Source organism: Ursus maritimus, unplaced genomic scaffold, assembly GCF_017311325.1.
Source record: "Ursus maritimus isolate PB19 unplaced genomic scaffold, ASM1731132v1 scaffold_11, whole genome shotgun sequence".
In the NCBI taxonomy this organism is placed as follows: domain Eukaryota; kingdom Metazoa; phylum Chordata; class Mammalia; order Carnivora; family Ursidae; genus Ursus; species Ursus maritimus.
The window spans coordinates 9,564,511-9,578,956 of NW_024423453.1; the positions used below are offsets into that span (position 1 = coordinate 9,564,511).

Sequence of the window (14,446 nt, forward strand, 5' to 3'; positions counted from 1 at the left end):
AGGGAGTCCAAGGCAGGACTCAATCCCAGGATCCTAGGATCACAACCTGAGCCGAAGGCAGATACTTAACCGACTGAGCCACCCAGGCACCCCTCTCCTTCTTTTAATATTTTTTCACAGCCTTCATTTCTTGATATCCAACATGTCAAAAATATGATGTGAAATTATTAAACATTTTGTACTTTGGGAGTGACTTGCTCCCCCTGTCTAACTCTGGCCCATCTCTTGGCTCCTGTTCCAGCCCCTGTCCAGTCTCACAGAGCCAGGCTACTTCCCCCTGGCTTGTCCTGAACAGCTTTCCATGGAAGGAACAAGGGAGAGTGTCTTATTCTCCCTATGACCAAGTCAAGGCATTTGGTGAAAAGAAACCTGGCAGTACTAGAAAACAAATCGTTGTGCATCCGGGTCACAATTATAAAAAATAAAGAAAGCAAATACATCAACATACACTGTTTGATTCTAATAAATGTGTTATCCACATTTCCTTATTCTGCCTTCTCCAGTTAAGGACTAAGACAACTTAACCCTGCAAGAAGATAAAGTGATAATTTTTATTGTGAGGTTCTCTTTTCAAAAGCTGTGTATATGTATATATATGTATATATAATTACTTTGTAGCAAATCCTACGTAAGTATCTAAATTGATTATTTTAATTGTATACGAATGGAAATATTCATAGTAATATAGTGAGGGAAGCACCTGCCTACTGCTGATTTCCTGCTTAATATTTGATTCATTATTGTGATAATTTTGCTTTCCTTTGCATTTGGAAAATGACCACGTTCTTCCCCTAGACAAGGAGCAGGAAATACCATAGATACAGGCTCTGGGTTTGGACCTGTTCTGACGGTCAGAAGCCTGGGGAGCTCTAGGCAGACACCAGACCCCCCTGCTCCGTGCTCGCTGTGCCACCTAGTGGAGCCGCGTGCTGCAGGTGTGCCGGCCGGTTGAGCAGGAAGGACTGAATGCACCGTTTTAACTGATACGTGAAACGATGTGTTTATTCTGTCCATATATGCGCAAATCCCTGTAACGTAAGTAAGGAGTGCTACTGCTAGTAAATGGCGGTCGATGTGTTCAAAAAGAAGAGTCGGGGTTTGTTGGTTGTCTGCTTCTGCAAATGCAGGCACCCGTAACCATGAAACTGGATTTTTGAGCTTGCTCAACATATTACAGAGCAGATAGGAATAGAATGATCGATGCCAAGTTCATATTAAAATTCTTTTGTTCTCCAAGTTTCCCCTTGATACTTGGCAATGATAAAGGAAATGTTAAAATAATTAAATTCACTCATATAACACTGCAGTATTTACTACTTTCGGGGCTGCAGTAATGTCTCCATGGATATATTTAACAAAACTATAGCCAAAGCTCTTGCGATTTTTAAAACTTGACATAATACACTGTTTTCTAACAAAAATAAAAAATAAAAAAGAAGAAGAGTCCTTTAAAAAGATGCTAAATACAGGAATAACTAGTAAAATCCCCAGAATGAAAGCTAATGAGAAATCTAACACGGCAAATATTGAAATGTGTTATAAAATAACAGTAAATAAAAGTCTTTGACCCTGACACAGGAATACTCAGATATATAGATCAATGGAACAGAATAGAATTCAGAAATCTGCTGAGAGGGTAGAATTTTACATTAATGAGGACAAGAGGAAATATTCAGTAGTGTTGAGAAGACTGGCTATCCATTGGGTTAAAAATAAAGATGGATCCCAGCCCCATTCTTTCCTCCAAAAAGAGATTCTGGATGATGAAGGATTAAAAATTCAAGAAATGAAACTATAAAATTACTAAAGGAAACTATGGTATTTAGAAGATAATCTTAGGGGCACCTGGGTGGCTCAGATGGGTAAGCATCTGCCTTCGGCTCAGCTCATGATCCCAGGGTCCTGGGGTCCAGTCCCACATCAAGCTCCCCACTCCTCAGGGAGCCTGCTTCTCCTTCTGCCTCTGTGTCTCTCTCTCTCTGTCTCTCATGAATAAGTAAATAAAATCTTTTTTAAAAAATTCTTTAAAAAATAAAAAATAAATAAAAGATAATCTTAATGTGGGAAAAGTTTGCTAAGCCAGTAGACCCAGAGCCATTTAGGAAAAGACATTTTATCCTTATAGCAAAACAAAAAAGTTGACAGAAAATTATAAAACAATAATACTTAAAGGTAAATACTGAGTTTGATTATTTTTCTAAGTTAAAATGGATTAAATTATATGTTGACACCATCTAAAAGGACTGTAGAGACTACAGAGAATGAGATGAAAACAATCTGAATTTATTTCTCCGACTAGCATGTGAAGCTAAGCGTCTTTCCATGTGAGTGCCATTTGCTTTCCATCTGTGAAATGGGTATTTCCTGAAGTTGTGGAAATATTTTTCTCATTATTTTGTTTTGGATATTGAAAATATTTCTGCATCTATCTATTAGTATTGCTATTATTATTATTTTGCTTTTAAAAAGTGTCTTTTACACTCTAGAAGTTTTATTGTTCTGTAGTCAGATCTCTCAGTGTTTCCTTAATGACTTCCGGGATTTGTGACTGGACCAGGAAGGCCTCCCACACCCAGAAACAATGAAAAGATCTTTTAGGGAGTTTTTTCAAGTACTTCATATATTTTAATTCACTTTGACATTTTAATCCTTCTGTAATTTATATTAGTGGAGGGATCTAACCTCATTTTTTCTAAGTCAGTGGTGGGTGGCTTCTCCCCACTGATGGAAATGCCCAGTTCCTGTGTAGACAGCAGTCTGGTTCCGCTGCCCCCTTCACTGTGGTCTCTTCTGAAACTGGACATTTCGTAGAGATGGCTGTAGATTCTAGAGTCCATTCTGATAGCTAGAAGGAAAACTCCCTTTCCCTGCTCTTTTTCAAAATCTTCTTGGCCTTCCTTGTACATTGTCTTTTCCAGGTGACTTTTAGATTCTGCTCTTGCTTTGTAGCTGTCCTCTCGGAATGTAGGTGGGGAATGCATCGAACTTAATTTTATAAAAAAAAAAAAATAGCATCTTCAGGACATTGATGTTTCCCTCCTGGCACATGTTACTTCTCTCCACTTTCTCAGTTTTTCTTTTTTGTCCTTCAGTAAATTTTTCTTCATGTACATGTTCTCTATTTTGTTAGGCTTACTCTACTCTTAGATATAGATGGTTTTTTGTTGATATTGTAAATGAGGTGTTTTGTTTTGTTTTGTTTTACTCTCTCTTTTTACCTGTTATTTGTCAGGAGGCAGGGACATTCTAACGTGCCTTTATCTTTGATAGTGTTAAATATCCAGAATTGGGTTTTGTGTTTTTTTAAGAACACATTTATTATGAAGGTTATTATTATTTTTTGAAGAGTTGTTATTAAATCAATTTGTACTTTGTAATTGCGGGGTCTTAAATTCCAGAAAATACTGCATATATAGATAGAGGCAAGATGCTACCTGGGGCCTCTCGGCCCTTTGGAGAGCCAGGCATACTGTTCATGAAGTTCCGGTTCCCAGGTCTTCACCATGTGTTCAGCAAATTCGGGTCCCTTCAGCCTCTGGCACCTGCCACTCCTCCTGCTGCCTGTCACCCTTGTCAGCCAAACCCAAAACCCAACCCCTCTGTGTTCCCATCAAACATCAGTCACACCAAACGTTTTGTGAATTTAGGCTGAAGATGAGAGATCATGGGGGAGGGGCTTATGTCCGGGAGCCCAGTGTCAGGCTCACTGTTTCTTCTCTGACCTTTCACGTCCCCTCTTCTTCCAGCCCAGGGAACAGCAGTTTGGAAATCACCTTGAGGCCTCATTCTAAGCCAATTGGAGTATTAGCTTCTAAAAATGCTGAGCGCTTTTCCTGAAGGGAACTATAATGAGTAAAATTATCTCTACTCCCTTTCATATCAATAAAGGCTATAAACTTGAACATATTCTTGTAAATGGTTAATGAGTGATGGTTGGAAAAAATCTAGAAAAATAGGTTAATGGATTTAATTTTATATCATGCAGAACAAAGAATAAACAACTGAAGTATTTATTGCATAGAGTCAGTTGAAACTCAAAGACCTTTTAAGTCCTTGGGAAACAAAATTTAAATAACATTATTACCATAAGGCTTAGTATATCAATGTAAGCTTTTTTAAAATGGCATTGACCCTGAAATTTTAATCTTTAGAGAACTGGGTAGTAGGCGATAAATTACTTAAAGACAAACCATAGGGATAAAATGTAGTATTAGAGTCATTCTGCCGTGCAGCATTCGTATTTGTTTTAAGTACATCCGGCTTAGGACTGTATCTAAAATGAAAATTTTAAATCAGTTTGGTCTTGTTTCTTACTTTGAATCCACAGATAACACTGTTATATTTTCAGTACGTGTGATATTCTTGGTAAATGTAGTAGAATGTAAATTGAAAGCTTTATTAAAAATCACAGCCTGTTTCACTCACTGAGTAGCTAGAAGGGTGTACCTCCTTCCATCATCATCCCAGACATCTAATGACACTACTCAGTAGCTCATTTTGGACATAAAATGTGGCCCCCTCTTCCATGCTAAGAATGAGTACAATAGAGTTGTTAATACAGATCTCATTAAGTGATAAAAGAAAAGAGAGAAAAGCTAGGAAAAGGAGGACATGGGGGGGGGCTAATGTTCCATATGAATACTTGGTATTGAGCTGGGTGGTGATGCTATTGTGATGATGCTTCTTACTGTACAGGGACCCCCCCCCCTTCCCCCTGCAGTAAATCAGGGTTTGCCAGAAGGGGGTGTGAAATGCAAAGAACATGGGTGACACCGTAGTAACTCATTCATCCTGAATGAGAGAACGGCAGGGTCCGTGGGACAGCTCGCGCTGCACACCATGAATACAGAGTGGGTCTGTCCCGTTTTCATGCCTGTATTATGGCAAAGGTGTTGTCAACGGACAGCACATTTGTTTTCCTTACAGTGGAATTATGTGTTCCTCAGAGTGCTGTGGCTCTATTAGTTTTCATGTGGGAAACTGAAGCTCGGTGTCTTTGACAAAGACTTTTTCAAGGGGTTAACGTACCATAAAAACAAGTCTGTGCCCTACAGAATAAAACAAAGCCAGGATAGTATCCCTTAAAACCAACTGCTTTCATTTTCAGTATGAATCAACCATACTGGCAAAACTTTGTGAATGCGTCATCCTCCCACATGAGTGACTCCTGCAGTGTTAGAGTTGTGCCTGCTTAACCTCGGATCTGCTGTGGCCCACCCTCTGTCGCCTGTCTAAAGACGGGTTTGGGAATTTAGCGTTTCCCCGCACCATGAGGGAGAGCGACCACTCAGAGATCTCCAGAAGCCCTGGATGCCTCATGACAGAACATGTATGATTTGTGTTCTCTGTGAGTTGGAGAACTATTCAGAGAAATAGTAAAACTCATTAAGCCTATGGATCTGTGGAACTATTGGCTAACTCCTTCTCTTTCTTATCATATAACACAGTATGACTCTTTAGAGATGAGAACCACCAAGCTTAGACTAAGATAAAGCCGGCCCCTCCTAAGAACAAATCTTCCTGGGTGAGGGTGGTAGTTAATGTTTTTGTTTTATGTTCAATCCACATCTTTCACTTACATCCTCATACAAAATTTTTATTTTATTTATTTATTTTTTTAAAGATTTTATTTATTTATTCTACAGCGATAGAGACAGCCAGCGAGAGAGGGAACACAAGCAGGGGGAGTGGGAGAGGAAGAAGCAGGCTCCCAGCAGAGGAGCCTGATGTGGGGCTCGATCCCATAACGCCGGGATCCCGCCCTGAGCCGAAGGCAGACGCTTAACCGCTGTGCCACCCAGGCGCCCCTCATACAAAATTTTTAAAAAGATTTCATTTATTTATTTGAGACAGAGAGAGAGCTGAAGCAGGGGGAGCGGCAGGCAGAGGCAGAGGGAGAAGCCGGCCCCCCGCAGAGCAGGGAGTCCAGTGCGGGGACTCCATCTGAGGACCCTGGGATCCTGACCTGACCCAAAGGCAGACGCTTAACCCGCTGAGCCACCCAGGCGCTCTTCTCATACAAATTTATCCCTGACCATGCTTTAAACATCAGTTTCAATGTCTTGACTGAGGTCTTAGGCCATCAGCTACTGATTTTTTGTTGTTGTCATTTGTTGGTCTTACTGAATTAGCCATCCACTCTCCTTATTTCAGTTGGTGTTGTCAGATGAAATATTTCAAACAAAAGCAGTTATTTAAACACAAATTTTATGTCCTCTACTTCCTAATTGTTTAAGAAAATTACCTGACGTCTTTTTAAAAAGGGCTCCTGACGAAGCTGATTATGCACTCTATTGGTCTTTCGTAAAATTGACTGCCGCACTCTGATTTATAGGATCTCCAGAGGTGGGTAAATGGTGCTAACGAACACGGCTTTGTCCTGGTATCTTTCGGAGCTGGTGTCAAGTATCTGTCGGAAGACATTGCTAACAAACTGGCTGGAGCTCTGGGGAGATTGCCCCAAAAGGTGATTTGGAGGTAAGGTAATGATGTCCATCGTTTCTTCGCTGTTGATTTTCAGCGCCCCTTTGCTTAGCCTGCAGGTCGCGGTCGAGCACAGCATGCTGGCTCCCCGGCAAGATTAGCGGGATGCCCCTGACTTTTCATTTTGTTTCTTAGTGTATTGAAATTTAGGGACTAATTTATGAGACTCTGTGATGGATAAAGAAAGAGATATCAAGCCTATAGCCTACAAGGAAAATATGATGCAGAATGATTTATCCTTGTCTTGGATGCATTTTTATGTTACCCTCAGCGTTATATCCTGTTTCTGCTTCTGTTAGTTATTGTCATTTAAAAAAATTGTAATTACATGCATTTCTAGATGCATTCTATATACCCTCAAATCAGTGTTGGAATGAGGTAAAAAACGATGGATGAATGAATAAACAGGTAAAATATTTCATGGAACCTTTTGTTCTTTAGAAATGCTTTTTATTTCATTTATCCAAGAGACCAGGTTTTAAAAAACACAATAACTTGCCAGTTAATGCTGATTAAAACAGATCCATAGATTACCCCCAGCTTCCCTTGGGAGGACCTGCCCACAAGTGTCTGTCTCTGGAACTCCCAACCCACCATGTAAACATCAGACCCGCACACGATTTACCATGTATTTATTTAGTACCTGCCACTGCTGTTGGGCTCCGGGGATACAGCAGTGAACAACGTCGGCCCTGAAATCTCAAGCCATTGCAAGTAGGGTCTGAGTCATATGGGCTTTTCCTTTATAACAACTGTGTAAAGATTAGCTCCCACTTTTCCTGACTGAGCTACGAAACGGACACATATTTTATCCCCACTGTTGAGGACTTTTTCCTTTGGATGGTGGTTCGATTGCATTTCCTCTCTTAGGCTTAACCCAGAAAGCACCTTTCTGCTTTATTTGGGATAGTTTGTGTCTGCTCAGTTCAGACTCTGGCCATTCCCTCAGTCATTAAGCGTGTTCATGGTTTATCTTGCAAAGACCAAGGCAAGAAACCACTTAATTCTGTCCTTCTCCCCACAGAACTCCTCTCTCTGGGGCCAAGCTAGGGAAGAGTACTTCCTTCTTTCGTTCAATTCCCACACCTTCCCTTAGGCCCCGGGTGTCAGAGATTGGAGCTCTCCACTGCCCAGTGTGGCCCTCCCTGCTTCTTCCTGTTTCTCCTTCCGGGTTCTCTGGGGAGTGACTTTCTAGCACAGGTTAATTTGGATGCTTCCCACCCACCCCCATCTCTGTAACTGGGTGAGAAGAACTGAAGGAAAATAGATCTCAATATAAGCCAGGTGTTTTGTTTTGTTTTGTTTTTTTGTTTTGTTTTGTTTTTTTATTTCTCTCTCAGTCAGTGAAAATGTGAAAAAGAAACTTAATCAAAATTTTGTTGGTATTAAAGCATGGTTTCCTTCTTAAGATATCAACAAAAGGTCATTTAACATTTATTTTAAATCTAGTAATTTAACCACAGAGTCTGTACCAGGAATAAAGTTTGACTTTTGAAAGATTCATTGTCTGATGTACATTTTAGGTTTTCTGGAACCAAACCAAAGAATCTAGGAAACAACACTAAGCTCATAGAATGGTTACCACAAAATGACCTGCTTGGTAAGTCTGCAACATGTAGGTACTTACTTGGCTTTTAGATCTTAATTGTGTAAATGTGATTTTTGCACTTAAACGTCTTCTGTAATACGTGTGCAGTTCATGAGAGAGTCACTATGTCATCCAGTGTCTCATCTTAGATTTCAAACCGACTAGTCAAATCTTTATTTACTGGAAAATAATTTGTCAAGTATAATCATTTGGGTCTATAAATTAAAATTTTTAGACCAGTCACTAATTTTAATTTTCTGGAAAATATACTTAATAAGCTATATAAACTAGCAGTGAATAAAGTTATACCTGATTAGACTAATTAGCTAAAGGTAGTAAAATTAAAATAGTGAAAATATAGATTTGTGTTACAGTTTTATTACAGATGTATCTGAGAACTCAGAAAAATTCAAAGTTATTCATTTGTTTGAAACCACAGAGAAGCAGAAGGCCAAGGAAACAGTCAGTTTATCTTGTTTTTATTTGGTTCATCTGTTTAGATTTCCCCTTACATCACCAGACATTTTTGAAACGCTTTATTAAAAAAACACTTGATTTATTTATTTTTTGGGATTCTGATCCTCAGCTAAAAACAAAAGTAACAATTATATGCATTTCTTTTAAGATATTTGAAATAAATAATTTAACTCTGTTCAATAAGCATAGATAGTAAAACTGTAAAGTAATTTCATTAAGTTTCTAGGAAAACATGCTGCCATGTTATCCTTTAAGATATTAAGGAAATTATAAAAATGTTATTGAGTTTTGGCAATATTGACCATCATCTGTTCAGTAACACTAAAATCTAACAGATTATGTAAGTGTCTTTAAACAATATTCTTAAAAACAGGTTGTTGAAAAGTATTTTTGAGAAGCTACAATGACCCATCCTAAAAACCAGCAAATTGAATTTTGTAACTAAAAAACAGTGAGGAATTTTCTTTATATATGTAATTCCTTTTCATCTAGTTCATTATATATATTATTCTATAAATGACAAAATTGAAGCAGAAACAGGGCAATTTACCTTTCTTAATACTTGTATTTCATTTTCTTTTTTTAAATGTCTTTACTAGTGTGACTTCAGATTCCATAGAAGGTAGAAAGAAGCAGGAAATGTCAATAAGGTACTCTTGACGGCCAGCTCCTGCAGGGTGCCGCAGCGTGATACCACTGTCAGAGAACATCAGAATGTTCTCACAGGTTTTTTCTGAGAGGCCGTACAGTACGGTGTAGCTACTCAGCGGTCCACACCCAATGGCCTCCTCAAATTCAGAGCTCTTCCAGGTTCCTCAGAATCTCAGTTCTTTGCCTTTGCCAAGATTAGTGTCCTTTTTATCGCCAGGTACGAATTTGCGGGTCCTCTCTTGGGTATTAACCATGATTAGAAGATTCCTCCAGGATGAGAAGGAGAAACCAAGCAAACCACTTGTCTTTCCCCCCTTCCCTCCAAACCCCCCTGCCCTCCACCCACCAGCACTGTCTTATTTGTCACTGCCAAGCTTGGTAGTAAGGTTTTGTTCAAAGAGAAGGTTTTGCTGCTAAATAGAAAGTTTGAAATGCACCGAGAGGACAGATCCGTTAGGTGGGCCGAGTTGAGCAACTCTTTGTAGGCAAAGGTGACACTGAGTGACTAACCCCGCTAGACACGGGGTGGGAGGGTCCTTGGGGAGACCAAGGTTTAAGACCCAGAGTCTGTTTTGTACCTGGTGTGTGAATATTTTAAAACTTTGTTTCTGTGAGCTGTAGTCCCTTTCTGACCATGGCACACACTTCCTAAGAGCCGTGTTTCTCTGTCCTACGCTCCTTATACAAGGCTTTCGGTCCCTTTATGCAGTACAGGCTGCTCACAAGGAGATCTGGCGTTTGAAATACCCCATTAATTTTGATAAATTATCTTCTTTTATCCCCAAGACAACTAGATGTTACATGATGTTCCATCGCTTACAACTAATTTTTATAAGTGTCAGTCCCTACTTGTTTATATACCTAAACTGTGAAATTGGACCCTAAAATTGTAAAGCACAGAAGCTGACATGACTTGAATGTTATAAATACTTTGTTCTATACAGTGTTCCTCCTTGGATAAGCACATGAACTCTTCATGGACTTAGGAGTCCAGCCCCACGTCTTAACTTTTTTTTTTTTTAACCAAGTGTGTTCTACTTATTAATATAGATAAATGCCAGGGTGCCTGGGTGGCTCAGTCAGTTAAGCGTCTGCCTTTGGCTCAAGTCATGATCTCAGGGTCCTGAGATTGAGTCCTGCATCTGACTTCCTGCTCAGCGGGGAGCCTGCTTCTCCCTCTCTCTCCTCTGCTCCCTCTGCTTATGCGCTCTCGCTCTGTGCTCTCTTTCTTGAATAAATACACAAAATCTTTAAAATATATATATAGGGAGATAAATGCTTGGGTATCCAGAAGTGGATGTCTATTTTTAGTAGACTGTGGTTGCACCCTGGTATTTTTGGCATTTCTTGCTTTCGTTGACTTCCTAGTTATTATTGGCCACTTAAAGAGATGTGGCCAGTCAGTTGATATTTGCATTTGAGGGAAAGGTGTTAATATACTCCTTAAAGCTATTAATTTTAGCTATTTAAAAATGGCTCTTAACTAATATATACAAATCAGTTCATTATTTAGATAATAAGCATTTTAATTGATGTAGAGCAGGAATCAGTGAAATCATGCCTTTAAAAATCCTATATCTAAAATGTGTATTTACTATAGTGTTGACTTTCATGAGATTTCTGGAAAATCTCTTTTTAGAGTAATACGTAGTACTGTAAGTTGTTTTCTTTTTTAATCCTTCTTTAGGGCATTCAAATATTAAAGCCTTCCTGAGCCATGGTGGTTTGAATAGTATTTTTGAAACTATGTATCACGGTGTACCTGTAGTGGGAATCCCACTCTTTGGAGACCACTATGACACTATGACTCGGGTCCAGGCAAAAGGCATGGGGATATTGCTAGAATGGAAGACAGTGACTGAAGGAGAGCTATATGCAGCACTGGTGGAAGTTATCAATAATCCCAGGTAAGTTTCAATTAATATGAAAGCAGATGGAATATATATACCACAGCATATTGTCAATAACCGATTATTACCAAGAAGTTGTCAATAGACCAATTATAGAAATATCCTCTAGATTCCTGTGTCTCATGCCTTGTGCATGTCTTCTATAATTTGAAAAATAAAGATAGCAATCCAGCCATGTATGACCTTGAATAATATTCTACCAGGATTTGCCAAATTGAGGGAGAAATTCCACTGGGAACAATTATCGGGTCCTTAAAATGTGTCAAATTTTGTGTTCTTCGTCTCATTTTAATACTCATAATATCTGTATATGACTGTTTTCATTATTCACATTATAAAAACGAGGCACTTGAAACTCAGAGAACTTAACTAAGTTGCCCACAGTTGCACAGCTATTAGAGTAGAAATTTGAACCAGGACTGTCTGATTCCAAAGCTGGTGCTCTTTGTATTGACCAGTGCTGGGTTTCCCTAGGACAAGTATCACCGAAACACAGGGAGTTATTTACTTAGGTGCATGACTAATCAGAATCTTTATTTTTTTCCAATATTTGATTTCTTGAGTTAACCCAGTTAACCACTGAGTCTCAAAGGGTCATCTAGAGAACCGGCTTGTGTAGTTTTAAAACAGCATAGTAGTTTTCCCCATTTTTACATGACATTTAATTGATCTTGCATTTCATATGACAGTAGAGTTTGGAGGACTATATGCTTTTTCTCTTTATACCTGCGGGATATGGCTTAACACTGGATTGAGAAACATTGCCATAGTCTAAGAAACAACCAACAATAAGAAAAATTCCTTCATGTAAAATGATGCAGCTTTCATATAAAAGGCTGGATTCAAGTGCACTGAGGTTCATTGTGCTGCCTTATGTGGGCTCAGAAGCTGCCTTCACACTCTGACCTCTTAAAGGATCCAGTGTCTTGATCACAGCTCTGGCCCCGGGAGCAATATGTTCCATGACCCGAGGTGCCTGAGTGTGGGGGTCCCTCTGCCTGTGTTCTGTAGCTCTTCTTTTGAAGTTGAGTGTTTTTCGAGACATGATTTTATGAAAAAGAATATATACCTTACAAGCTTTTTTAGGAAGGTTTGCAAAATACAGCCCTAAAGTGGAGTATATGGGGGGAGGATAGTTGCAAGAGCTACTGAGATTGGATTTGTTCTACAGAAAAAAGCGAAAAGTTGGATTGTCCACGTGTATTCCCGCTGTCAGTGTTCTTTGAGATATAATCAGGGCCTATTCAGAGGCCACGCTATAGTCAGAGGTCACACTGCAATTAAATCCCAGTTGTGCAGTCTTCAAGTGTACAGAAGTACTCTGTTTCAGATTAACCATTTAAAAGGGTATGTGTGTGCACACACACACACACACGCATATGTGTGTACTACATATAATGTCATCTGTGGATGGCTTCATAGTGGTGCATCTCAACTTCTTTTCCTCTGTTGAATAAGTATAATAACCTCACAGCTTCACTTAATGTTGTTTTAAATCAGAGCAAAGTTAAATTTCATTGCTTAAAGAAGGTGTTGGGACAAAATTCTGCATTTTTTCTCATCTCTTTCTTTTAGAATCTAATAAATAGACTCCTCTTCCTGCTTGAGACTCATTGGCTAATAGTATTTAAAAGCGGAGAAGGAGTATGTGTGGGTAAGAGGTATGGCACCGCAAAACACAAAACACAACACAACTGGGGTTTAGAGTCAGAAACACTTGGATCGGAATCTCAACTTTGTAATCATCATCAGGTCACTTAGTCTCTCCGATTTCCATTTTCCTCACTTGTTTCAAATTTATTTTATTGTCTTAACATAAGATATTGTGTTTAAAGCACTTAACACAGTGCTTGGCACATACTAGGTATTTAATAAAAATAGTTGCTTTTATTATTTTCCTCATTTTTAGATTGAGAAAGTCATGATACTGAACCTTGTATCGACATGATCATTCTGTGTTCTACTTCTCCACTCCACAGCTACCGTCAGAGGGCCGAGAAGCTTTCAGAAATCCACAAGGATCAACCTGGTCACCCTGTCAATCGGACTGTCTATTGGATAGATTACATTCTTCGTCACAACGGAGCCCATCACCTACGTGCCGCGGTCCATCAAATCTCCTTCTGTCAGTACTTTTTACTGGATATCGCCTTTGTGCTTTTGCTTGGTGCTGCCTTGTTCTACTTCTTCTTGTCCTGGGTGACAAAATTTATCTACAGAAAAATCAAAAGCTTGTGGTCTAGAAATAAGCATAGCACGGTTAATGGACATTACCATAATGGAATCCTCAATGGCAAGTACAAAAGAAATGGCCATATTAAACATGAAAAGAAGGTGAAGTGAGCCAACAGCCCACAGGATAGTAACAAATCTGTTCAGTCACTGAATTTTTATCACTATAATTTAGTCTAACACCTACTGAAAGTAAAATGTCGGTAAACAATTCTAACACTCCCTTATCTGATCTTACTAACAAAATTCTATGAAATTAAGATGGCTGTAAGAAGCACAAACCTAAAATGCAAAAATGTATTTTATTCGAATACTGATACAGAGAGTTTTGGCACTGAACCTTTTAGAAGCCTTAATTATTTAAATCAATTAAGTGACCATGTCAGACCTTAGTTTTGAATCTTGATACGTGTGTGTCCCAGATGAGGAATGGTTTCTTTTCTCTTAAAAAGATTTGTTTGTTTGTGTGTATGTGTGTACGTGTGTGTGTTTCCTAATTAAGAGAATTTTTAGCTGGCTGCTTGGCATATCTGTCGAAGGTACAACACATTCAAGAATGAATTTGAAAGACAGGCTCCAAATGTTTCTTTTCTAGAATTTAATATATGTGAACACAGAACGCTTTACCATGAAAGAACACTTTTCCCTCAAAACTGAATGCAGTGGAAGAAAATGAAAAGATAAATGGCACCGTTTTTATACTTTCTGGGGGATTTTTGTTTGTTTGTGTTAGTTTTCTTGTTTTGTTTTGCTTTTTGTTTTTGTTTTCTTTTTCTTATAGGCTGTGGACACTTCCAGGGGAAAACTACATGCAATTAAGTAAACGTATAGGTCGGTTGTCATATTTTACTTTTGTTTTCCCCCTACCAATAATTTGCCTCTGGAAGAATTTTATAGTTTTTTTTCTATTTCATTTTAATGAATAACATTGTGTTAAATGCATAATTAAGACAAAGCTACAAAGCTCTGACTTGTTCAGAGTACTGAAGATTATTGCTTACGTGGCATCTTTAAACAGGGCCCTCATTTGAATGTTTTTGTAACTGATGGCTTTTTATATTGTAATTTTTGAATATTCAGGTGTTATATTTCCAAAGTTTTAACT

General features: G+C 38.7%; 1 protein-coding gene across 1 annotated transcript in view; it reads left to right on the forward strand.

The window, feature by feature from the left end:
* Positions 1-13,452, forward strand: part of UGT8 (UDP glycosyltransferase 8) — a 51,353-nt gene extending 37,901 nt beyond the window's left edge. Inside the window, exons 2-5 of the mRNA XM_008689457.2 lie at positions 6,335-6,477; positions 8,007-8,083; positions 10,887-11,106; positions 13,089-13,452. Of these exons, the coding sequence (XP_008687679.1) occupies positions 6,335-6,477; positions 8,007-8,083; positions 10,887-11,106; positions 13,089-13,452 (804 nt within the window). The remainder of the gene's footprint in view (positions 1-6,334; positions 6,478-8,006; positions 8,084-10,886; positions 11,107-13,088) is intronic.
* The last annotated feature ends 994 nt before the right edge of the window (positions 13,453-14,446 follow it).